Genomic DNA, 26,677 nt, shown 5'->3' with positions numbered 1-26,677 from the left:
CTGATATCCAACCTAAATCTCCCCTGGTGCATCTTTTTCCCCTTGTCCTGTCACTGGCTACCTGGGAGAAGAGACCAACACCCACCTCCCTACAACCTCCTTTCAGGAATTCGTAGGCAGTGATGAGATCTCCCTCCCCTCAGCCTCCTCCAGGCTAAACAACCCCAGGTCCCTCAGCCGCTCCTCACAACCCTTGTTCTCCAGCCCCTTCCCCAGCTCCATTCCCTTCTCTGGACTCGCTCCATCCTCTCAATGTTCTTGGAGTGAGGGGCCCAAAACTGAACCCAGGATTTGAGGTGTGGCCTCACCAGAGCTGAGTCCAGGGGCACAATCCCTTCCCTGATCCTGCTGACCACATTGTGTCTGATCCAGGCCAAGATGCCATTGGCCTTCTTGGCCGTCTGGGCCACTGCTGGCTCATGTTCAGCTGCTGTCAACCATCACCTCCAGGTCCTTCTCATTTCCAGCCACTTCTCACAGAGCCTGGAGCACTGCATGGGGTTGTTCTGTCCCAAACGCAGGACCCGACACATCGATACAACACTTCAACACCCTACAACAATGCTCAAAAATGTTGTAACATCAACATTTCACTAATTAAAAAAAAGTCTTTGATGGACCCATGCTAAGAAATAGCCCTCTGAAAATCTCCCCTCCTTGCTATTACCCAACACTTACTTTTCCAGTATGGACATAATAATTGGAGGTAGAACCAGTATAGGCATTGGCAGGACCACTCTAGTCAGGGCTGTTTCTAGCAGTGCCTGGAAAGGAAAAACAGACAAATCAACTCAAGGCATTTCAAAGAAATCTCAGGATGTATCTGCACTGAGCAATAAACGCGTGAGCACCAGTGGGAGGTGTCCCTGCCCATGGAAAGTGGGGTGGAAGTGGATGGGCTTTGAGATCCCTTCCAACCCAAACCATTCTGTGACTCTCTGATTCCATGCAAACCCAGGACTAAGCTATGTGAGATGAAGCATTTGGATTGGGTGGCAGCTGAGCAGAAGGTCTCAGAAGTCTCAAGTTTGATTTTTAGAATGATAGAACAGTAGTTTGAGTTGGAAGGGACCTCAAAGACCATCTAGTTCCAACCCCCGTGCCACGGGCAGGGACATCCCACAGGATCAAGCCGCCCAAGGCCCCATCCAACTTGGTTTAAACTCCACCTCAATCCCACTAACCCTACCTTCACTTCTAATATTTGTTTTCCGTGCTGTCTCCCCCTCAACCATGAGGATGGGGAGGGGAAGCCGGGTGCTGAAACCATTTAATGTAAGTGAAGAAAACTGGCTCCAAGAAGTATCTCCGAGCCCTTCAACAGATTGTTTGAAGCTCCCTGCTAAACAACAATATGGAGATGTATTAGAGATCTCCCATTTCTTGCCGAGGACTGTAAATCTGTACATTAATTGCTGTCTATGAAGTGCCTTAAGAGCCTTGGACAGAAGGAGCGAGAGAAATGCCAAGCATTATATTATTAACTCCTCTGCCTGGGCGTGTGCTTCGGTACATTGCAGCTTAAAGCCCACTTGGAAACAACATGCCTGAGACAATCAGATGATGCTCAGAAGACAAAGCTATGTAAGAAAGAGAAGAAAAAAAGAATAATTGCAGGCAGATGGCAGAGAGGAGAAGGTTAGAGAGGAAAAGAAACAAGGCGTTAGCAGGAGGATGAAAACATCTGGCCAAGCTTCGGTTGGCAATTGTGACTGTGGCTCTGGCGCGGCAAGGGTTAAAGAGCTGCTCAGCTCGCAAATGAAGTCTTCCTCATTTAGAAAAAGGTGTAAGTTGTCTTTGCTTCATATTCAACATGAACTGCTTACAAGTTTCCACAAAGAAAGCCGAAAGCTGTGAATGAATCAAAGCAGCACGGGATTGATTTGCCTGGTGTCGCCCTGCGCCCTTTCCAGACCATCGAGGTGGATCTGCAGCTTGTCACAAGCCCATGTCCACCACCACACTCTGTTTTGTGGCTACCCAACCCCATGTGTGGCTACAAAGCAGGCATTAAGTTTTTGTGCTTGGTTCCTTCTGCATGATTTCCAGCTCATCTATTTCCAGCTCTTTCAGTCATCGATTCCAACGGCTGCGGGATTCGTCGAGCCTGAAGGCCACTTGGGTGCAAGGAACATCGCAGGTACTTACGTGTTTTGCAGCAATTCTGGAAGACCCGACGATGTTTCCGTTATTGTCCAAAACGTCAATTCCTTCTTCCAGCTCCGTGTGCCTCATCAGTACAACGTTGCAGATATTGGCACTAGCTGAGGATGAGAAAAGCACGATGATTAGCGACGCGGCCCTGGTCAATACCAAATGGCAAGCGTCTGTTCACTGTGACAGCCCTTCAGCTTTTCTTGCATCAGCCTGCCAAGAAGTTTCTGCAAGTCAAGAAACCACGCTTAGACAGAGAGAAAGAAGTGATTCTTAAAAGGAGAATAATAATCAAGATCATTTTATTCATATAGAATCATGAAATTGCTTGGTTGGAAAAGACCTTTGAGATCATCGAGTCCAACTCTACCTGTCCACTACAAAACCAGATCCCTGAGCACCTCATCTGCCCAGCTTTTAAACCCCTTCAGGGATGGGGACTCCACCACCTCCCTGGGCAGCCTCTGCCAGGGCCTCAGAACCCTTTCTGTGAAGAAATTTTTCCTGATGTCCAACCTGAACCTGCCCTGGTGCAACTTGAGGCCATTCCCTCTCATCTTCTCACTTCTTACTTTGGGAGAAGAGCCCAACACCCACTTCACTACAACCTTCTTTCAGGCAGTTGTAGACAGTGATGGGGTCTCCCCTCATCCTCCTTTTCTCCGGGCAAAACAACCCCAGGTCCTTCAGCCACCTCTCACAACCCTTGTTCTCCAGCCCCTTCCCCAGCTCCGTTCCCTTCTCTGGACACGCTACATCCCCTCAATGTCCTTCTTGGAGTGAGGGGCCCAAAACTGAGCCCAGGATTCAAGGTGCAGCCTCACCAGTGCTGAGTCCAGGGGCACAATCCCTTCCCAGCTCCTGCTGGCCATGCTCTTTCTGATCCAGACCAAGACCTTCTTGGCCACCTGGGCACTGCTGGCTCATGCTCAGGTGCCTTTACTTTGCAAATGGATTCACTGCCACAATCAGAAAAGTATTGATGCAAAGAAACACCAACATTCCCAGATGCTGTTGCTCAGACACATTCTCAACTCCCATAGTGATTCTTCACTCCATATTTTCACCTACTAAGTCAAACATGTCCTCGCACTGGGCTACCAGTTGGTCTTGGCCAGCCAGGCACGGCTGATTGTCTACAGGAAAGCTGTGAGGGGCTCTTGATCAGGGAGTGCAGGGATATGTCGAGGGGGAATATTTTTAAGCTGAAAGAGGGGAGGTTGAGGTGAGATCTTACGAAGAAATAGGACAGAGAAGTCATGGCTGCCTCATCCCTGGAGGTGTTCAAGGCCAGCTTGGATGGGGCTTGGAGCAGCCTGATCCAGTGGGAGGTGTCCCTGTGCATGGCAGGGGGGTTAGAAATAGATGATCTTTAAGGTCCCTTCCAACCCAGCCCAGTCCATGATTCTATGACTGAGAGCTGCCTCTTCTGCTGGGACATCCCAGAGCTCGTCTTAACTACCCTGACCAAGCCAGCAGAGAAACTCTTCTTAAACACTAGATTTTACCAGGCACAACGGAAACAAACTGCAAGGGTTTGCACTGAGCTAGGAAGGACAGCTTAGACCTGAGCTCTGAAAGAGGATAGAATTATTTCTTTTAATCAAATACAACAAGGTTGGGTTGTTCCCATGGACACATCTCCCACTAGTCAGGGTCCTGTTGACTATTTGCCCCAATTTCACATATTTTAGTGGAAAAATGGCTTTGTGGACTTATTTTCTGGGATGTTTTATGACAAGCACCGAACTTTTGCAGCTTCCTCAAGGTGACCTCAAATTCTGCTCCTCAAGCAATGGGTTATGAGTTGGGGTTGAGGAACATCCTCCCCAGGTGCAGCTCCTCTCCAGGGCCCAGAAGCCTCATTACTTTTTTTCAAGGAAAAGCTGCTAATTCCTAGAAAAGTTTTGCTCTTGATAAACTGGCATTTTCCATGAATCCCCCCCATCACATTTTGTTGCAAACTTTCCAACCAAAACTCACACAAACCCACTGTTGCTGCAAGTACCACGGCTTCCAAAAATGTGTTTCTGTACTGCTTGATAGGTTAATATTCGCTAATTAATCTCAACTCATGTCATATAACAAATGTCTAATTTTTTGAGGGTGGTGGGTGGGTGAGCCCTATACGAACGCAGCTTCGCTGCAATCAAGGATGATTTGTGGTGACAAATGCTCCTTACGCTCGAGAAGAAGAGGAACATACACACACGCACACTCTGTCTCTCTCTTTAATATTCAAACTACGGGACCACTCTTCCCATCTATCAAAATATCTGTGTTACCAACCCTTCAGCTTCCTAATTCAAGACAAAAAAGACGAGGTAATTTTGTTTAAAGCAAGTTTAGCCTCTCTTTTTCTCATATTTGACACTCGCACGCCCCGTCTTTCCAGCTTTCAGTCAAGACTGAACATATCAAAACACACCAGCAGAGCAGCTCTGGCCAAGCTGGGATGCACCAGCACAAGGTGAAGTTCAGGAGAAGCTCATGAAGTTCAACACCTGGGGTGGGGCGACCTGCGGTTTCAATCCAGGCTGGAGGATAATGTGATTGAGAGCAGCTCTGAGGAGAAGGACTTGGGTGCTGGGGGACGAGAAGCTCAACATGGGTCAGCAACGTGTGCTCACAGCCCAGAAACCAACCGTGTCCTGGGCTGCATCCAGAGCAGCGTGGCCAGCAGGGTGAGAGAGGGGTTTCTGCATCTGTACTCTGCTCTCATGAGACTCCACCTGGAGTCCTGTGTCCAGTTGTGGAATCTCCAACATGAGAAGGAGATGGAACTGTTGGAGCAACTCCAGAAGAGGCCACAGAGATGATGGAGAACCTCTGCTATGAGGACAGGTTGGGAGAGTTGGGGTTGTTCAGCCTAGAGAAGGAAAGGCTCTGAGGAGACCTTAAAGCAGCTTCCAGTACTGAAAGGGGCTCCAGAAAAACTGGGGAGGGACTTTTTCCAAGGACATGGAGAGACAGGATGAGGGGGAATGGCTTGAAATAGGAAGGGGGAAAATTTAAATTAGACATTAGGAAGAAATTCTTGATGCTCGGGGTGGTGAGGCCCTGACCCAGGTTGCCCAGAGAAGTCTTGGATGCCCCATCCCTGGAGGTGTTCAAGGTCAGGCTGGATGGGGCTTTGAGCAACCTAATCCAGTGGGAGGTGTCCCTGCAGGGGCTGGAACTGGAAGAGCTTTAAGGTCCCCCCAACCCAACCCATTCTTTAATTCTATGATCTGGCTTTTCACGCAGAAAAGGTGGAGTTGTGTCCTTTTGCTGACATTTAGCTGTTCAAAAGTCAACAGAACGACTTATCTTAATCAAAGAGTTTGTCCAGGTCCAGAACGCAATAACTTGCAGCTTTCAAAATCACAAAACAGCAATTAGTGGGAGGATTCCTGATGTCCTGGCACTTAACGAAGCATGACAGCACACAAAGTAAGAACTAGGGAATTAATTACAGGCGAAAACAATTTAATTATGGGTCCTCAATCAATGCCGACATAAACGTAACCTCTTTCTCCTTACACCTCAGTATGAAAATAGATCAGCTCGGTGGCAAAAACTTCCCACGTGCATTGCTGACTCAAACCCAGCCTCAGAGCTGCTTCTCAGGTCTTGCACTCACCTCTAGTGCCCTCTGGGTTTTAAAAAATCAAACGAAAGCTGAAACCTTCTAAAAATATATTCCAGGAAAGTTCCAGGAAAACAATACTAATGGTCACAGATCCCCTGTGTCCGAGCGAAGCGCTCAGAAACAAGATTGAGTGCAACCTGCAGTCCACCAGTCCTGTGGCCCCTGCTCTACAGAGAGGGCAAGAAGCTGTTTTTCTGGCAGAAAAGGTAAAAAAAAGTCAGAAATTGGGAACTGAAAGTTTGGGGGGGGCGGTCAGACTGAACATATCAAACCACACCAGCAGAGAGGATCTGGCCGAGCCAAGATGCACCAGCACAGGATGAAGTTCGTGAACCTCATGAAGTTCAACAAGGCCAAGTGCAAGGTTTGGTACCTGGGTCAGGGCAATCCCAAAGATAAATACAGTTTAGGTGGAGAATGGATCGAAAGCAACGCTGAGGAGAAGGACTTGAGGTGCTGAGGAATGAGAAGCTCAACATGAGCTGGCAACATGCACTCGCAGCCAAGAAACCAACCATGTCCTGGGCTGCGTCCAGAGCAGCTTGGCCAGCAGGGTCAGAGAGGGGATTCTGCTGCCCTGCTGTGCTCTGGTGAGACCCACCTGGAGTCCAGTTCTGGAATCCTCAACATAAGAAGGAGATGGAACTATTGCAATGGGTCCGGAGGAGGCCACAAAGATGATGTAAAGGTTGGAGCACCTCCCATGTGAGGACAGGCTGAGAGAGTTGGGGTTGTTCAGCCTGGAGAAGAGAAGGCTCTCAGGAGACCTTAGAGCAGCTTCCAGTATCCAAAGGGGTTCCAGAAAAGCTGGGGAGGGACAATTTATGAGAGCCTGGAGTGACAGGACGAAGGAGAACGGCTTTAAATTGGAAGGGGGAAGATTGAGATGATACATTAAGAAAATCTTCATGATGAGGGTGGGGAGGCCCTGGCCTAGGTTGTCCAGAGAAGCTGTGGCTCCTCCATCCCTGGAGGTGTTCAAGGTCAGGTTGGATGGACTTTGAGCAGCCTGGTCCAGTGGGAGGTGTCAATGGCAGGAAGGTTGGAATTGGATGGTCTTTAAGGTCCCTTCCAACCCAAACCATTCTATTATTCCATGATCTTAATATTAAAAATCCCCCTGACGCCTCAGGCCATTTCTTCACAGCTAAAACAGCTCATCATGTGCTGATCGCTGTAACCACAGGCTGCAGCAAAGACCCAGCCCCATGTGTCCCATCCCTCAAACACCCAACCGTCAGCTGGTGAACAGAAGGGTGGCTTTTGTGCTCCCACAAGCCTTCAGCAGCCTTAATTCTTCACATGCTTTGGTCTTAATCAGTGGCTCACAGAAATCTGCATATTCAGAGCAGGAGCATTTCATTTTTCATATAAATAAACCCCAATGCTACCGCTTATTCACCAATTTGACATGATTCAAACCAGATCTTGCAAATTAAAATGCTCCGAATTTAGTTGGTCGAGGACCAGCCAACACTAATCACTTGTTAAATTGCTTGAGAGTGGAAAGTGCAGCTCAATAAAGCTTCTTGAGCTGCCTCCGCCAGCAGCTTTGCATCATTTTCCAGCCAAAATGTTGCTTTGGACTATCCCGTCGCTTTCTGCGCCAACTCAGGGATGACAAGGTGACAACACAAAGCAGGACAGCAGGAGTTAGGTGTCCATCCCAGTGACTTTTGCCCACCAAGAGGTTTAGAGCCAACACTTTCAACAGAGAGAAAAAGCGTTAATTCTTACCGACTGCAGGGAATGGCACAAACCTCTGGATCAAGAGACGAGTGGCAGGGGTAAACTTGTTTGCTCTCTGAATTAGAACATTAAGGCCCACCTTGGAAGAGAAAAGAAACAAAAGAGAGAAGCAGAAACATTTAGGTGCAGGGCAGAAGTGTTTGAGAACTAAAACCCCTACAGATGTTGTAGGGCTTAACTGTGTTGGGTTCAACCTTTTATTCAACAAGGTGGTGAAGCATTGGAACAAGATGCTTGGAGAAGTCACGGCTGCTCCACCTCTGGAGGTGTTCAAGGCCAGGTTGGATGAGGTTTTGAGCACTATGATCCAGTATTAGATGTCCCTGCCCATGGCAGGGGGGTTACAATTGGATGATCGTTAAGGTCCCCTCCAACCCAGACCATTCCATGATTCTATGATTGCGGTGAACACAACATTGACTTTAAATGAAAAGTTGAATGCAACCACTGGCTTTAAACAAAGGGTTTAACCCAACTAGTGGGCTGAGCCCAACCACTGAGTTTAAATGAAGAATTGAACTCAACCGTTGGGTTTAAATGAAAGATCGAACCCAACTATTTGGTTTAAATGAAGGACTTGAACCCAACCATTGAGTTTAAATGAAGGGCTGATGTCAACAGTTGGGTTGAACCCAGCTTTACATGAAGAGTTGAACCCAACTGTTAGGTTGAACCCAATCATCGGGTTTAAACCCTTTCCAGCCAAAAGACAGGCTAGAAACCACTGCAAAGATGTTCAGTCCTTCTGGAAATGCCCCTAGGTGCGTGTCTACCCAGTTCTTCATCCAGCACCAAGTCATTAAGACTAGGAACCATCACCCAGCTAGCAAAGCGCCGAATAGTGGTGGTGGTTGGCACAACGCAATTCATTCCTCCTCCCAGGGTCTGTGCAAACTCCACCACCCCACTCCACTGCAAATGGCTATAAAGGAGCTATTAATAGAAGGAAGAACTAGCAGGGAGCTTATTATAACCACAGAGCATTTTTTGGTTCCCTCCTCCAACACTTGAATAATGCAGGGCTCTCCGCAGCTTTGCAGGGATCGAAGTCATTGCGTATGGTAATAAAAACAGCACGGAGGAGAGCTGCTGCCTCGTCAGCCTTGGTGCGGTTGAGGAGTAGTGGTAGTCAGAGATTTTCCACCAAAATTTGCTTCAAGCAGAACTGGGGTGTCTTAATTCAACAAATCTATTCATAAGGAATGACTTCTGTCTTCATCTTGCCCTCCTCTACATTTTTTCTTTTTCATCTAAGCCCTCTCCCAGTTGCACCTTCAATCGTGGGTTCGGTTCTGGGCTCCTCAATTCAAGAAAAGCATCAAAGGGGTGGAGCGTGTCCAGAGAAGGGAATGGGGCTGGGCAAGGAGCTGGAGAACAAGGGTTGTGAGAGGTGGCTGAGGGACCTGGGGTTGTTTAGCCTGGAGAAAAGCAGGCTGACAGGAGACCTCATCGCTGTCTACAACTGCCTGAAAGGAGGTTGGAGTGAAGTGGGTGTTGGTTTCTTCTCCCAAGTGACAAGCAAAAGGATAGAAAATGGCCTCAAGTTGCACCAGGGCAGGTTCAGATTGGACATCAGGAAAAATTTCTTCACAGAAAAGGTTCTGAGGCCCTGGCAGAGGCTGCCCAGGGAGGTGGTGGAGTCCCCATCCCTGGAGGTGTTTGAAAGCTGGTTAGATGAGAGATTCAGGGATGTTGTTTAGTAGTGTACAGGTTCAGTCGGACTCGAAGATCTCAAAGGTTTCTTCCAACCAAGTGATTCTACGATTGTATGAAATCATAGAATCACACAATGGTTTGGGTTGGAAGGGACCTCAGACTCCATCCAGTTCCAACCTCCTGCCATGGGCTGGGACATCTCCCATGAGATCACGTTGCTCCAAGCTCCATCCAACCTGGCCTTGAACACCGCCAGGAATGGGGCAGCCACCACTTCTCTGAGCAACCTGGGCCAGGGCCTCCCCACCCTCACAGGAAAACATTTCTTCCTAAGCTCTTATCTCAGCCTCCCTTCTTTCAGCTTAAAATATGCAAACAAAACCCAACAGCCCCAAATCAGGAATTTTAGGCCGAAAATGGAAGCCTTTAGCAACATCCGACCAAAAAGTTTTCAGCCAAAAATGCAGCAAAATTTAAAAAAAAAAAAAAAAATCAGAGAAAGCCAAAATCCTGCCAGAAAATAAGGATTTGGAGGGGGGGGGGTGGTAAAAGAAAAGGAAAGCAAAGCATGGGAGAACATATTTTGCAAGCTGCTACATTATACATGCATCTCATCTTTTTGGAGGCTGAAGAGGAAGATGTTGAGAAGCACAACTGCTGGGTAAGCCCTGCACAAGCGGTGTGCTGGATTTTCAATCCTGTAGAGCATTTCCAAAGCCCCGCGAGGCTTTCACCAAGAGACCAAGCAGGATCCTAAGGAGGAACCTAAAGGGATCCCTTTCACTTCTCCTCGGACACTGCAACTCTAGTGGTGAGCCCATGAGAGCCACAGTGATTCTTCGAGGCAAGAATGAGGGTTTTCTCCTAATCCTCCCCCTCAAAGATGACTGAAGGATTTTGTTTTCACATTTTCCAAGTTCTGGGATGTGTATTTGCAAAATTCATACGCTTTCAGAAGCTGGAAAGCAGTCTAAAATGGGTGGCTTTAAGAGTAAAGCTAAGACACCCAAGCATGGCTTTGCTGGTGCTGCCCCATGGATTTGGGTGTCTACAGCATGTCCGGAGAAGGACAACAGAGACGGGGAAGGGTCTGGAGACCAAGGGTTATGAGGAGCACCTGAAGGAGCTGGGGTTGTTCATCGTGGAGAAAAGGTGGCTCTGGGGAGACCTTAGAGCAGCTTCCAGTACCTGAAGGGGCTCCAGGAAAGCTGGGGAGGGACTTTTTACAAGGACCTGGAGGGATATGGACCCTCAGTCCAAGAAGGACATTGAGGGGCTGGAGCTAGTCCAGAGCTGGGGAAGGGGCTGGAGAACAAAGGTTATGGCCTGAGGGACCTGGGGTTGTTAAGTCTGGAGGAGCATGAGGGCACTGTTATCACTGTCTATAACTACCTGAGAGGAGGTTGTGGTGAGGCGGGTGTTGGTCTCTTCTCCCAAGTGACAGGGTACAGGATGAGAGGAAATGGCCTCAAGTTGTGGCAGGGCAGGTTCAGATTGGACATTTCTTTCCTGAAAGAGTGGTGAAGCACTGGCAGAGGCTGCCCAGGGAGGTGGTGGCATCACCATCCATGGAGGGGTTCAAAAAAGATGTAGATGTGGCACTTGCGGACACTGCTTAGTAGGCACGGTGATGTTGGGCTGACGGTTGGACTGGGTGGTCTTAGAGGTCTTTTCCAACCTTAATGATTCTACGATTCAATGACAAATTTTATGGGGTTTGCAGCCTCTCCTCGTAGCTTTGATGGAAGGATTTGAGCGTGAAGTGGAAGAGCAGCAGCTTTTGAAACAGAAAAGACGCAGCCAAGCCTGGGAGAGACACCGCTGTGAGGCTGGCGGTAATCAAAGCATTTTACTTTCAGATTCAATTTGGTGCTGCAGATGAAGTGGCTCCTCCACTTCCAGCAACCACCCCGCTGTGAATATGAAATTAAATGTTGCTATAGATTTAAATCCAATCTCCCAAATTCCCGACGCGAGGCCCCCGTTTAGGAAACTAATGAGGGTTTGTTTTTTACAGTTTTGAAATGGCTTGAACCAATCTGTGAACTCTTTCCCGCAGGTCACGAAGTGGGATGAGGGTAAACAGGTCAAGGAGAGCATCTGACAAGGAGCAGGTAGTCCTCAAGCTCAGACCACTGTAAATAGCAGGGTGGTCAACAAGAAGAGCTTAATGAGTTTAATTCCTAGGAGCTCGACTGTCGAGGGAAATTCATCCCTGAGAAAACAACCGCAGGAGTATTATTATTATCATCCCCCTGCCTACGGCCTGAGTCATGGATCTGGGATCGACAACACTGGTGCTGCACAAACACGTAACAGAGTTGGGTGGGATTCATCACACCCAACATGGTACCTCCAGATGGGCTCCCTTAGTGCAGAGAAATGAGCCTTTTTAAGGGTTTTTCATCTCCTCCCAAGACAAATATTTGCAGATGCTCACGTGAAACAGCCCTGGAGGTGCCTGTTCATCACTGCTGACTATCAAAGGAGACCAGAGATGGTGCTTAGATGAAGATAGCTACGCTGGTGACCAGAGAACCATGGAATGGTTTGAGTTGGAAGGGATCTCAAAGCCCATCCAGTTCCAACACCTTCCATGGGCAGGGACACCTCCCACTGGATCAGGGATTCCAACCCCCATCCAACCTGGCCTTGAACACCTCCAGGGATGGGGCAGCCACAGCTTCCCTGGGAAACATGGGCCAGGGCCTCCCCACCCTCACCATGAATTTCTTCCTCATGTCTAATCTAAAAAACTAAAATACTAATCTAAATTAACCAGTCCTGGGCCCCTCACCACAAGAAGGATGTTGAGGCTCTGGAGTGAGTCCAGAGAAGAGCAACGAAGCTGGTGAGGGGGCTGGAGAACAGGCCTTGTGAGGAGTGGCTGAGAGAGCTGGGGGTGTTTATCCTGGAGAAGAGGAGGCTGAGGGGAGACCTCATTGCTCTCTGCAACTCCCTGAGAGGAGGTTGTGGAGAGGAGGGAGCTGGGCTCTTCTCCCAAGGGACAGGGGACAGGACGAGAGGGAATGGCCTCAAGCTCCACCAGGGGAGGTTCAGGCTGGACATTAGAAAAAAATATTTCCCGGAAAGGGTCATTGGGCAGAGGCTGCCCAGAGAGGTGGTTGAGTCACCTTCCCTGGAGGGGTTTAAGGGCCGGGTGGATGAGGTGCTGAGGGACATGGTTTAGTGATTGATGGGAATGGTTGGACTCGATGATCTGGTGGGTCTTTTCCAACCTGGTAATTCTATGATCCTATGATTAAATCTTCCTGCTACCAATTTAATCCATTCCCGCTCATCCTATCACTCCATGCTCTTGTAAAAAGTCCTTCCCCAGCTTTTGTGTAGCTCCCTTCAGGTACTGGAAGGGATGTCTTGCCCCTAGCAAGACAAGAGCTCCGTCTTCCTGGCATGGATTAGCTGCACTGGTTTCAGTTTGGGATATTCCCGCACTGTTACCCAGGTCAGGGGACGAATCCACCACTCTCAAATCACCTATTTTTTGAGGCTTCTTTCCCCAGAGCTCTTCCTTGATCTGCTTGACAGAGCAACCCAACGAGGATCCATTACACCACAACTGCTAATGTCCCGCAACATGAAACCGGGACCACATCCTGCTGATGGGCGAGCAACCCTACTCGGGGCTCTACTGTGCCTCTGGCTGCACTCTGCCCTTCCTCTCTCCCTCTTCTTCAAGTGCTGAGAATTCCTGCTCTTTATTTTGTTACCGGTTTTGTTTTCAGCATCAACAGTGTTATCTCAGGAGAAGGACAGGGTTTGTGGTGTCACCGTATGCGAGGCTGTACCACGGCACCAGTTTCTGGAATCAAATGACTGTAATAATAAACCAAGGCTTCCGTTTCCTTTGCTTTTCCTTCCTTCAACAAGTTCTGACCTCATGTCCTCCAAGACAGGAATTTTAGAAGCTCAGGAATTGTTTTACAAATCCCTGTGTGTTGGACTTGATGAGCTCAAAGGTCTTTTCCAACCAAGCGTTTCTATGATTCTATTAGCGAGGTGGATGTTGGTCTCTTCTCCCAAGTGACAAGTGACAGAATGAGAGGAAATGGCCTCAAGTTGCACCAGGGCAGGTTCAGATTGGACACCAGGAAAAATTTCTTCATGGAAAGGGTTCTGATGCCCTGGCAGAGGCTGCCCAGGGAGGTGGTGGAGTCCCCATCCCTGGAGGGGTTTAAAACCCAGGTAGATGAGGTGCTCAGGGATCTGGTTTAGTAGCAGACAAGTAGGGTTGGACTCAATAATCTCAAAGGTCTTTTCCAATCAAATGATTTTATGGTTCTATATTGAAAAAAAACCCCTTTTTGCCTTTCTGAACATTAATACTTTTAAAGCCTGAAAAACGGCTTTTGAAGGCCTGAAGGTGGCAATGATCAAGCTGTTTGATAAAGGTCTAACCCTGCTCCTCTTAAACTGGTTCTAGAGCAGTAAATACATCAGTAGTTCAAGAAGTTATTTATTTCACTTAATGAGTAACAGACGTCCAGTGAGCAAGGTGGACATTGGTTGGCAGATGACATCTAAACATCACTGAGTGGCTCTCTAGACTTCAGTAACTACATTCATGAGATGTCTACTGACTTAAGGGATTCAACTTCCATAGAATCATAAATCACAGACTTATAGAATAGTTTGGATTGGAAGGGACCTTAAAGATCATCCAGTTCCAACCCCCCTGCCATGGACAGGAACATGTCCCACTAGATCAGGCTGTCCAGGCCCCCATCCAGCCTGGGCTTGAACACCTCCAGGTTGAACCTCCTTGAACTTTCCTGGGTTCCAGTAGCAGTGGGGCAACCCTGACCACTGCAGTTGCAGCTGGCTGCTCCAAGTGACCTAGAAAGTCATCTTGGAAGGAGGGACTGGCTCCAGAAGAAGTCTCTCCTTCAGCCTCCAAATCACCAGACTGCTGAACTAAAACACGACTTGGATCTGATGAGTCCCATACAGCCAAGCTAAAGAAAAGAGCATTAGGAAAAGGAAGGAAAAAAATCATTCATTAGGGCTGAGAGGTGAAGATTGAGGCGGCAAGATGGAAAACTGGGCTGTTTACCAACTGGAGCTTTACCAAGTCAAGGAGAACAGAATGGAAGAGTATAAGGGAAGGGAAAGGAAGAACGATCCAAGTGGAGAAGGAATTTGGAGAGGAGCAAGAATAAGGAAAGGAGCTAATGTGAGTCACATCCAAGATGAATGCAGAAGGGATGGTGACCACAGTAGCCCCACAATTGGATGCTTCAATGGAAGAAAATGACTTAGTCTTGAGAAAGAAGGAAGATTTCTGGAGAGGTGCGAGTAGGAAAAGAGGGAATTAACCCTGATAATCAGCAAACTTGATGTCGTAAGTGAGGGAGAAAGGAGGATGGCAGCCTCATGGCCAAGAGAAAAGGTTGTTTCAACATTGATTTGCACACATCTTGGTCCTGTACAGAGGCAAGACCAGAGCTGGGCACTGTGGGACTGGATTAGGGCAGAAGGAAAGGGCATGGGGTGAAAAGGCTTTGAGATTTTGAGCCACCTGATCCAGTGGGAGGTGTCCCTGTCCATGGCAGGTGGCTTGGAACTGGATGGTCTTTAAGGTCCTTTCCAACCCAAATCATTTCATGATTCTATGATTCAGAGGGAGGCAAAACTTCCCTTCAAAACTTTAAGCAGCAAACAGAAGTTCATCACCAGCTTCTTCAATCTACTGCGATTTTCCTCCTGGCTCCCCACCTGGCCAAGCTCCTTCCCCTCCCATCCCTTGCCCTGTTTTGCACCGGCTTCCTCCAGCTTCTAAGTGTTTCTTTACCGCCCTAAGTGGCGGCTAGTCCTGAGGGCAGTGGGTGGCCTCCCGCGCCGTCTCACAAGCTGATTACGGGCATCACACCAAATTCACAGGCTGTCAATGCAGCCACTCCACACGGCTCACAAACAATTATCAGGAAGAAGGAGCTGGGATTAGAAAAATCCACAGGGGCGCCTTCACCTAGAAAGGAGAGTGAAAAATTGCATCTCTGTGTGTGTGTGTGTGAGTTGTGTGCGATGAGAGTGGGGAAGGAGGAACAACCCATGGCTGGTGGCACCGACAGCACAGGAAGGAGCAGGGTTGGGGTGCAACCCTGGCCTGACTTGCACACAGTCCAGACTGAAAACTTGGTCCAACGAGCTCCTGTCCTTCCTGAATATGGAAAAAATATTAAGATCCCTATCCCTGGAGATGTTCAAGGCCAGGTTGGATGGGGCTTTGAGCAGCCTGATGCAGTGGGAGGCATCCTTGCCCATGGCAGGGGGTGTGGAACCAGATGGGCTTTAAGGTCCCTTCCAACCCAAACCATCTCATGATTCTATGAAACCAGATCAGGTCATTAAAACTGTCTTGTTTCCCTCCAGTTTTAGCCTAGTTTGGTTTTACTCAAGTTTATCTCTATCTGCTTTAATGGTTCATGAAAGCTCCATACAAGAAGCCAGAGCATCGCCAAACCGTACCAGCACCACCTTCCTGCCTCCACTGGCTTGTCCCAAGTCAGGATTTTGGGTCAGGAAGCACAGAGAGACTTTGATAGTGAGAAGACCTGGATCTGCACATGAAGAGATGCTTTCAACACCCTCCTGTACAGCCACCAGTGACTCCAAGGTGAGTCATTCATAGGTGACAGCACCAATGTTATTAATGGCATTAATCACTGGGGGGTTTTAACCCAATAAGGTAAAAAAGCAACATTTCCTGTCCTGGCCAGGTACATTTTAAGTGTAGAGATCATTACAAAATACACAGCCTGGCTGGCAGTCATGGTTACATGACATCGCATCTCAATCTTTCATAGAAAAGAAGACAAAACACCTACTTTTGTCAGAATTTAGCTCAGGTTGCTAAGTGAAAGCGACGTATTTGTTTGCCTCTGTACTGACAAGACCATCAATCCCAAACCTGCACTTAATAAAAACCTTCTGAGATGTTACCAACCCTGGTAGATTTGAAAGGGGGAAGGGAGGAGCATGATGAGTTTTTTAGCTGGGACAAACTCCATCAATCCCTCCATTTAAGATCATCATATTTTCAGATATGGTTTTGTTTCCCCTTTAATCACAGGAGAATTGGTTCCCTGTCACAAGGAGAAGCTCAGTTGCCATTGTGTCTGGGAAGTCACGGGACCACAGAGTCATAGAATCATGGAATGGATTGGGTTGGAAGGGACCTCAAACCCCATCCAGTTCCAAAGCCCCTGCCATGGGCAGGGACACCTCCCACTGGATCAGGTTGCTCAAAGCCTCATCCAACGTGGCCTTGAGCATCTCCAGGGATGGGGCAGCCACAACCTCTCTGGGCAACCTGGGCCAGGACCCCACCACCCTCACAGGAAAACGTTTCTTTCTAAGATCTCATCTTCATCTCCCCTCTTGCAGCTTAAAACCGTTCCCCCGTGTCCCGTCGCTGCACTCCCTGATGAAGAGCCCCTCCCCAGCTTTCCTGGAGCCCCTTTCAGTCCTGGAAGCTGCTGTAAGGTCTCCTTGGAGCCTTCTCTTCTCCAGGCTGAACAAGCCCACCTCTCTCAGCCTGGCCTTGTAGTGGAGGTGCTCCAAAGCGATGGAGGATCCCTGGTTAGGTTCCATAAACCCATACAGGCAAAACACCCTGCTGCCTGCCAGGCTTCTTGCGGTCTAATTAGAGGCTCGTCTGCCAAGAAGGGAGGACAATGCCAGCAGCACCGATGCTAGTGGCACCTCCAGGGTACACGGAGCAGGTAACAGATGGACAACAAGCTCATGACCTGCGCACCACGCTGAGCAACAATACACTCCTTACTGGGAGACATCAGAAACGGGGCCAAATGATACTGGCAGAAGAGAGAAATCCCTTGGAAAGCCTGCACGAGGTCTTCACTGTCACAAGGAGCAAGATTTGGAGTTGGTCTTGGCAGACCTTGAAGCTGTAATTGTGGAAATTAAAAACCTGATGTGCAAAGCTTGGAGAACAAGTCTTACAAGGAGCAGAGAGGAGGACTGGGCTTGTTTAGCCTAGAAAAGAGGAGGCTGAGGGGAGATCTTATCACTGTCTACACCCACCTGAAAGGAGGTTGTAGAGAGGTGGGTGTTGGTCTCTTCATCCAAGTGACAGGTGACAGGATGAGAGGGAATGGCTTCAAACTCTTCCCGGGGAGGATCGGATTGGACATTAGGAAAAACTTGTTCATTGAAATGATTATCAAGCACTGGCAGATGCTGCCCAGGGAGGTGATTGAGTCACCATCCCTGGTGTTATTTAAAAGATGAGTTGATGAAGAGCTTAAGGATATGATTTAGTAGTGGACAGGTACAGTTGGAGTGGATGATCTCAAAGGTCTTTTCCAAACCTAATGATTCTATGATTCTCTGATAAGCTCGAATCCAAAGACTACAGAACCCAACAGCAACAACACTGCTGCTGTGCGAAGCTTCAAGGAGAACATACAGAGAAACCCAACAGCTCACAACCACGGGCTCCTGGTGAGCCAACCCTTGGGTTAACACTGTAGGTCTCCAGCCTGCAGAGCTTCACACCAGTGACAACCCAGACACCACAGAACCATTGCTCCCAGACCCCGTCTGGATCTGGTTTCGTTTGCAGGCACTAAAATGCAGGCACAGGAATCACATCTGACCTCAAAGTGAAGTTCCAATCTCAGGCAACATGACTGAGGAGCTGAGGAGAGGCAAAAAGGAGCAGCACTACAGAAGCAAACTGAGTTTGGAGCTGAAATTAAGAAACCTACTTATAAAATATGGAAAAAAATCACAGTTCTTAAAAATAACTGGTCAAGAACTGGAAGAGGCTGCCCAGTGGTGGAGTTACCATCCATGAAGGTGCAAATAAGCCTTTAAAAAGTGTGGTTGTAACTTCTCTGCTGGAACATTGAAGATCTCACAGCAGTTTGTATTTGGGGCCATGCAAGGAGGCCAGCACCCAGGCTGCTCACCAGGCCATTTGGACTCACATTCCCCAATTCACCTTTGGCAAGAAGCTTCATGGGCTTCTCTAGGTTTCTTTACAAGGTACAATGTCTGTCTGGAGCAGATGGTGGGTGGTTAGAAGTGTGGAGGCAGGAGCTCCTGGCTGGGAGCTGGGAGTGAGCAGCTTGGCGCATCGAAGATATTCGGCACTGGTGAGGCCACATCTCAAATCCTGGGTTCAGTTTTGAGTCCCTCACTCCAAGAAGGACATTGAGGGGCTGGAGTGTGAACAGAGAGGGGAAGGGAGCTGGGGAAGGGGCTGGAGAATAAGGATTATGAGGAGTGGCTGAGGGAGCCGGGGGTGTTTAGCCTGGAGGAGGCTGAGGGGAGACCTCATTGCTCTCTACAGCTACGTGAAAGGAGGTTGTAGCGAGGTGGGTGTTGGTCTCCCAAGTAACAAGTGATGGGATGAGAAGAAATGGCCTCAAGCTGTGCCAAGTGAGGTTCAGATTAGATATTAGGAAAAAATTCTTTACAGAAGGAACAGTGAAGCATTGGCAGAGGCTGCCCAGGGCAGTGGTGGAGTCTCCATCCCTGGAAGTGTTAAAACGTGTGGAAAGTGGCACTTGGGGACATGGTTTAGTAGGCACGGTGGTGTTGGGCTGATGGTTGGACTGGATGATCTTGGAGGTCTTTTCCAACCTTAATGATTCTATAATCCTGTGTTCATGGGTCTGATTACAAAGCTTTTTAACCTTTTAAAAGCGTGACAACATCATCAGAGCAAGAGTGTGTGTGTGCGTGTCTGCTGGAAAGGGTCGCTGTGTAATCACAAACCCTCAGCGCAATTGGCCGAGGAGCCGGGCTCCAAGGGTCATAGTGAATGGCCGACATCGGTCTGGTGACCAGTCCCATGAGGTCTCCACAAGGATCCATCCTAGAACCAGTGCTATTTATCACCTTCATAAATGACCTGGATGCAGGACTTGAAGGTTTACCAACCAAATTTGCAGGTAACATAAAATCGGGGACGCTGTTGATGTTCTTGAGGGCAAAGAGGTCCCATAAAGTGATCTGGACAAATTGGAAAGCTGAGCAATCTCCAAGCGCATGAAGTTGAATGAGGGCAACTGGTGGGTTTTGCACCTGGGACACGACAACCCTGGCTGCCCAGACAGACTGGGGAGTGAGAGGCTGGAGAGCAGCCCTGCAGAAAGGGATCTCGGGGTTCTGGTCGAGCCAATAGTGAGTCCTGGCAGCCAAGATGACAACCACGTCCTGGGGTGCATCCAGCACAGCATCTTCAAGCGGCTGAGAGAAGGGATTGTTCCCCTCTGCTCTGCACTGGTGTGGCCCCACCTTGAGTGCAGTTTTGGTGCCACAGGATAAAAAGGATCTGAAGCTACTGGAGAGCGTCTAGAGGAGGGGATGGGGTTGGTGAAGGGTTTAGAGGGGAAGTCGTATGAGAAACACTTGAAGTCACTTGGTCTGTTCAGCCTGGAGGACACCTCCTCATGGTCTGCAGCTTCCTCACAAGAGGAGGAGGAGGAGCAGATGCTAATCTGGGGAAATAGAATTGCAATATTGAAAAGAGGAATATTGATTCCTCCAAAAACTCATCCCAAAGGGCTGCAAATCAGGAGTCCCAGGCACCTCATGGGATCAAAGAGAGGAGCATCGCCTCTCTGGCATCAATTTCTCTCTAAAGAGGGCAAAGAATGAGGTTATTTGCAAAGATTTGCTCTGACTTCTGGTTTAATTGCAAGAAGCATAAAGCCGAAATCTGCTCTTCCCAACACGTGAGAAAGCAATTTGTTTATCCCTCTCGTTAGATAAAAGACACAGAGGGTGAAGACGATGGGAAGCACAATCACAAGCAAACTAATCTGTCATTTCACAAGCCTTCTCCCTGCGTCGTTTGCCAACTGCAAACGTGGAAGGGGCTCAGTTTAATTAATACCAGGTCTCAGCAGACCAGTGGAGGCAGTGGCACTTGTTTTCAGGTCATCTGGTCCTAATAGGCTCACACTGGGAGGTGATTTGCCACTAACCGACAGCAGAGATCCGTTAATGAGGGCTGAAGCCTTACGATCTGACGTAACGAACCTCAGGGCTGTTTCGATGTTATTTGCCATCATCATTTAGAAAAACCACCATGCTCGAGGTGATGCTGGTTATTAATCCAGATATTTATGATATAAAAATCACTCCCTCTGGGCTGCTGTACATCAGGAATTAAGCACGACATAAAAAGTTGCAGAATTGCCTGGTTGGAAAAGACCTTCGAGATCATCGAGTCCAACCCTACCTGTCCACTACTAAACCACATCCCTGAGCACCTCAACTACCCGGCTTTTAAACATCTTCAGGGATGGGGACTCCACCTCCTCCCTGGGCAGCCTCTGCCAGGGCCTGAGAACCTTCTCCATCAAGAAACGTTTCCTATCACTTCTTACTTTGGGAGAAGAGACCAATGCCCACCTCACTCCAACCTCCTTTCAAGCAGTTGTAGACAGTGATGAGGTCTCTCCTCAGCCTCCTTTTCTCCAGGCTAAACAACCCCAGGTCTCTCAGCCACCTCTCACAACCCTTGTTCTCCAGCCCTGGAGAACAGCTCTGTTCCCTTCTCTGGACGCTCCAGCCCCTCAATGCCCTTCTTGGAGTGAGGGGCTCAAAACTGAACCCAGGATTTGAGGTGCAGCCTCAGCAGCGCCGAGTCCAGGGGCACAAACATCTCCCTGGTTCTGCTGGCCACGCTCTTTCCGACATGGACCAAATGCTCTGGATTATCAGGGCACAAGTTATGCTGCAGCAACACACACATCAGTAGTGTCCCCAAGAGCTTGTCTACACGGGACAGCCATGCACAGCAACTTCATGTCATTTTCACACACCCTGAGAGTCATAGTGTCACAGAATAATAGAACAGTTTGGGTTGAAGGGGACCTTGAAGATCATCCAGTTCCAATCCCCTGTCATGGGCAGGGACACCTCCCACTAGATCAGGCTGCCCAAGCCCCATCCAACCTGGCCTTGAACACCTCCAGGGATGGGGCAGCCACAACTTCCCTGGGCAACCTATTCCAGTGCTTCACCACTCTCATAGTGAAGAAATTTTTCCTTATGTCCTCCACTTATGAAGAAGACCTTTTTCCAGCATCAGGAAGGAGAAGGTATTCATGAAGGTCAGGTTGGATGGGGCTTTGAGCATCCTGATTGAGTGGGAGGCGTCCCTGCCCATGGCAGGGGGCTTTGAACTGGGTGGTATTTAAGTTCCCTTCCAGCCCAAACCATTCCATGATTCTATGTTTCAGCTCCTTTGCAGTCAGCCTAGGAGGAACCAGTGATTTTAAAGACCTATACCAGCTGTCCCAAGACATCTCCGCTCGTCAAATTATTTCCTTACCAAAGCCCGTCAGCTTCTCAGGGTGACAAAACTTTCCCAACATCAATCCTCCATGTCTCCTGCCCTCTGCCTGCCCCTGTGGCCAAAATGGAGAGGAACATTAATGCCAACAACATGGAACCAGCCAACTTTCCTCTGCTGAGCTGTGGTGGAGGTTGACAGGCTTGTTGTGAGGGGCAGCACCAGAGCAAGCTGGAGAGCTTCGCTTTACTCATCTCACAAGGTCGAACAAGTTCTGAACTAAGGATTGAGGAGGACGTCGAGCTCTCCCGTGCTACACCAGGAAACAGCAGAAAGAGAAGAGCTGCTAACCGAAGCGTTGAGGTTGGTGGGAAGGAGCCTCAAGATTGAAATTCGGCTGCAGAAGCGTGAAGCCGGCGTGGACACATCTTCATGGGGTTACGAAGCGTGGGAGCTCACATCAACGCATCCCTGCCCTGTCTGCACAGTTTGGGTTAATTCTGGGATAAAACAGGTGATCAGAGGAGCAGTAGGGCAACCAGTGAGCAAGCCATGCTAGACTGGAAAACTATCAAGCAGAAGTGGTCCAATAGAAGGGAGAATTTGCACTCAAACCACAAGGAACCACAACTCTTTGCTACCACGGGTGCAAAGCTGCCTGCCAGCTGCAGGAGAACACAGAGATCACACTTTGTGTAGACTTCCTGCTGTCCACTGTGGACATGAACACAGGGTCATAGAATCATTAAGGTTGAAAAAGACCTCCAAGATCATCCAGTCCAACAATCAGTCCAACGCTACCGTGCCTACTAAACCATGTCCCCAAGTGCCACCTTCCACACCTCCAGGGATGGAGACTCCACCACTGCCCTGGGCAGCCTCTGCCCTTCTGTAAAGAATTTTTTCCTAATATCTAATCTGAACCTCACTTGGCACAGCTTGAGGCCATTTCTTCTCATCCCATCACTTGTTACTTGGGAGACCAACACCCACCTCACTACAACCTCCTTTCACGTAGCTGTAGAGAGCAATGAGGTCTCCCCTCAGCCTCCTCCAGGCTAAACACCCCCGGCTCCCTCAGCCGCTCCTCATAATCCTTGTTCTCCAGCCCCTTCCCCAGCTCCCTTCCCCTCTCTGTTCACGCTCCAGCCCCTCAATGTCCTTCTTGGAGTGAGGGACCCAAAACCGAACCCAGGATTTGAGATGTGGCCTCACCAGTGCTGAATATCTTCGATGCGCCAAGCTGCTCACTCCCAGCTCCCAGCCAGGAGCTCCTGCCTCCACACTTCTAACCACCCACCATCTGCTCCAGACAGACATTGTACCTTGTAAAGAAACCTAGAGAAGCCCATGAAGCTTCTTGTCGAAGGTGAATTAGGGAATGTGGGTCCAAATGGCCTGGAGAGCAGCCTGGGTGCTGGCCTCCTTGCATGGCCCCAAATACAAACTGCTGTGAGATCTTCAATGTTCCAGCAGAGAAGTTACAACCACACATTTCAGAAGCTTATTTGAAAACCCAACGCAAGAAATAACTTCCCAACTAATTCATTGCTCCTGAATGCATCTGCCTCCCTGGGAATGAGCAGACCCTGTGAAGGATGTCAACTTGTGCTCCTGGGGAATCTGAGTATTCATAGAATCATGGAATGGTTTGGGTCGGAAGGGACCTCAAAGCTCATCCAGTTCCACCCCTTGCCATGGGCAGGGACATCTCCCACTGGATCAGGCTGCTCCAAGCCCCATCCAACCTGGCCTTGAACACCTCCAGGGACAATCTGAGTTCACCCAGCAGCAAAGCCCGGCAGCGCATGGAGCAGGACGTGTGGGAAGCAAGCAGCAGGAGAAGCCTCTTTGTGTTGGAAAGTTTGAGCATGCATGGACAGAGACACCTCATGGTTAAAATATTTTCTGGTTCTGTCGACTGAATTCTGTCAATTGAAGGAGAAACACGCTTGGCAATTCAAACAAACATCTCAAAAGCATTGCTGTAAGGGAGCAGCTACTCAGTAGGGAAATAAAGAGATATAAAGCGTTACCCACTGCTATTGAGACAGCACTTATGACAGCTCCCAAGTAGCCCTGGATGAACTTGGACGTCGGAGAAGGCTTTGGAAAGAAAAAACAAAACATATTTTCAATAAACAAACTTCTGGTTATGAAAAATGCAACTTGAGCTTTTGTTTGTTTGGTTGGTTTGTTGTCATATTTGTTTTGTTTGTCGTCGTATTTGTTTTAAAGCAGAGACAGGTTTAACGTTGTCATATTGTTCCGTGACACGCGGGCTGTCATCTAACAGCGGCAAAAGGAAGGGAAGCTGTAGCCTCACGAGCAGGGTTAAAGGGAATGGAAAATTAATTGGCATCAGAGAATTATAATAATAGCAGCTCCAAGGAAGGACGTGAATGAAACGCAGCAAATGGTACAGAATTAGCATCCTCGTAGGCTCGTCATGAACCCCAAACTCTCCGCATTAAATATTTGTCTTTGAAATCTTATCTCCATGAGCTGGATGGTTTCCAACTCCGCTTCCAGTCTCGAGCTTCCCACCCCCCGACATGGGATGAATGAAGGTGAAAGAGATGGAAAAGAGAGGGAGCGGCCCCTGGTCCCCAGAACATGCTGGCAGCATGTATAAAGTCTTCAGGAGATGACAGGGTGATCAGGGAGCTGCCTTCTGCTACCCTAAAACCCAGATACCATTTTGGTTTGTGCTTATTTACATATCCAATTAAACCGTTTCATACCAGCTACAACTATATACTGGTACATCTCAAAGGCACTAAGCGTTATTTACGTGCCTCGAGTGATTTTGAGATCCTCTGGCCATTCACAGCCAAGGTTTATGATTGAGTCTCAACCGGAGAACGGCAAATCTATCCATTCCTCACAGGAACAACCCCAGAGTTTCAATTAATAGTGAAAAAACAAGATTTGTGTTTCCATAAGAGCTAAAGAGCTGTATCTCTTGGGTCTCCTCACCTTTGTCGCGTTGCGGTTTGCATAGTTGACACACGCATTGTGGCTCTGATTCAACCACTAAAGAGGGAACGAGAAGAGAAAGGCATTAACAAAATATCCCCAAAACGAAAGATCTATAAACATTTGAGCACTGCAGGAAAATCATCTCTTTTCAAAGGCTTGCGCTTACCCAACGTCTGAGCTAATTCCCTTCGAATCATAGAATCATGGAATGGTTTGGGTTGGAAGGGACCTCAAAGCCCATCCAGTTCCACCCCCTGCCATGGGCAGGGACACCTCCCATTGGACCAGGTTGCTCCAAGCCCCGTCCAACCTGGCCTTGAACACCTCCAGGGATGAAGCAGTCAAGCCTTCCCTGGGCAGCCTGGGCCAAGCCCTCACCACCCTTTGGATCTAGCAAACTTTGCTTTATTGTTGTATTTAAATAATAATTACAAAGTCATCTGGCTGATATGTGCTGGATATCCACCTCAATCTTCCAGATTTGGGGTTGTCCAGCCCCTTCCCCAGCTCCGTTCCCTGTGCTGGATGCGCTCTAGCTCTTCAATGCCCTTCTTGGAGTGAGGGGCCCAAAACTGAACCCAGGATTTGAGATTTGGCCTCACCAGTACTGAGTTCAGGGACAATCCCTTCCCTGCTGCTGCTCCTCACACCGTGGCTGATCCAAGCCAAGATGCCATTGGCCTTCTTGGCCACCTGGGCCACTGCTGGCTCATGGTCAGCTGCTGCCAACCAACACCCCCAGGTCCTTCTCCTCCGGGCACCTTTCCATCCGCTCTTCCCCAAGCCCGGAGCTGTACAGGGTTGTTGTGTCTCAAGTGCCGGACCCGGCCCTTGGCCTTGTTGGTCCCAGCCCGTGCATCCAACCTGGCCAGATCCCTCTGATGAGCCTCCCTGCCCTCAAGGAGGTCGACACTTCCATCCAGCTTAGTGTCATCCACAAACTTACTAAGGCTGCACTCAATCCCTTCATTCAAACCACAATTTATTGGCACGTACCAATATATTCTCGGCTCTGCAGTCTTTCTAACATGCCAGGCAGATCCCATCCTGCTTTGATATTTCTTAACTGCATAATTCTCTATCACCACTTACAGTGCAGACAATAAAAAGACATTTGCAACTAAAAATATGCCTGAAAATAACTCGTACTTCATCTCAGTTAGTGCTGAAATTATACTTAAGTGGGGTGTTTACTATGGATATAACTCATCCACGTGCACAATTCCTGCCTTTACTCTTAATTCCCAGAATTTTAATAGGGAAATAACACCAACACCTCCCTAAGCACGTACTTTTTTAGTCAAATGCCTCCACAGGGCACTGAATAGAGACGCCCTTGCCTTTGCAATGAATATCTGTTCCCAAAATTCCTGGGCACTGGGTCTCCTGCTGCCCCCAGCCCTGTGCACATGTTGCAATTCCAACAGGAATTCACCAAGGAAGATGCGAACTACTTGACAAGGTGCCTTGAAATCAGCAGATGCATGAGCTGAAGGGCCTACATTTTCACCAAAGGATCATAGAACAGTTTGGGTTGGAAGGGACCTCAAAGCCCATCCAGTTCCACTCCCTGGCATGGGCAGGGACACCTCCCACTGGACCAGACTGCTCCAAACTCCATCCAACCTGGCCCTGAACACCTCCAGGGGTGGGGCAGCCACCACTTCTCTGGGCAACCTGGGCCAGGGCCTCCCCACCCTCACTTCCTCCTAAGATCTTATCTCAATCTCCCCTCTTTCAGCTTAAAATGTGCTCCCTCATCCTATCCCTGCACTCTTTAGTATCATTTCTACCTGCACAAAAAGCTGATTTTGAGATCCTGGGCTACTTTGCATCTCCCTTGCATTGCTATAAATTGCTGGGGGCTGGACGCAGACCCAATAGTTTGCTTACAGACCCTTCGAGACCTACCAAACCCTCCCCTGCTTATATCCAGCCGCTGGATCATTATATCAATCACTCTTGTGAACTCAAGCACTGCCAGCACAGAAGATCCCTGCGTATCGTGTTGCCCTGTAGACACAACCCAACTGCTCCTTTCCTTTCCATCACCTTTTCCACCCACTCAGATCATGTTGGCAAAATCAGCATTACCTGCCAAAACACAGTGGATGCCAGCGTCTGGTTGGGTAAGAGAAGACCAACAACCTGCAAGAGAAGAGATTTTTCTCATTAGCAAAGGCATTAACGGTTTGCTCTTGGTGCTT

General features: G+C 48.7%; 1 protein-coding gene across 2 annotated transcripts in view; it reads right to left on the bottom strand.

The window, feature by feature from the left end:
- SFXN5 (sideroflexin 5) overlaps positions 1 to 26,677 on the bottom strand; it is a 115,454-nt gene that overhangs the window by 35,704 nt on the left and 53,073 nt on the right. For both annotated transcript variants that reach the window (XM_069856658.1, XM_069856659.1), the window contains exons 7-12: positions 26,565 to 26,618; positions 24,468 to 24,524; positions 23,529 to 23,594; positions 7,523 to 7,613; positions 2,149 to 2,264; positions 679 to 764 (exon numbers count right to left, since the gene is read on the bottom strand). In XM_069856658.1, the coding sequence (XP_069712759.1) occupies positions 679 to 764; positions 2,149 to 2,264; positions 7,523 to 7,613; positions 23,529 to 23,594; positions 24,468 to 24,524; positions 26,565 to 26,618 (470 nt within the window). The remainder of the gene's footprint in view (positions 1 to 678; positions 765 to 2,148; positions 2,265 to 7,522; positions 7,614 to 23,528; positions 23,595 to 24,467; positions 24,525 to 26,564; positions 26,619 to 26,677) is intronic.

This window comes from Phaenicophaeus curvirostris, chromosome 4 (assembly GCF_032191515.1).
Source record: "Phaenicophaeus curvirostris isolate KB17595 chromosome 4, BPBGC_Pcur_1.0, whole genome shotgun sequence".
Classification (NCBI taxonomy): domain Eukaryota; kingdom Metazoa; phylum Chordata; class Aves; order Cuculiformes; family Cuculidae; genus Phaenicophaeus; species Phaenicophaeus curvirostris.
The sequence above is the reverse complement of the archived record's forward strand: the minus strand, read 5'-3'. Positions and strand labels throughout refer to the sequence as shown.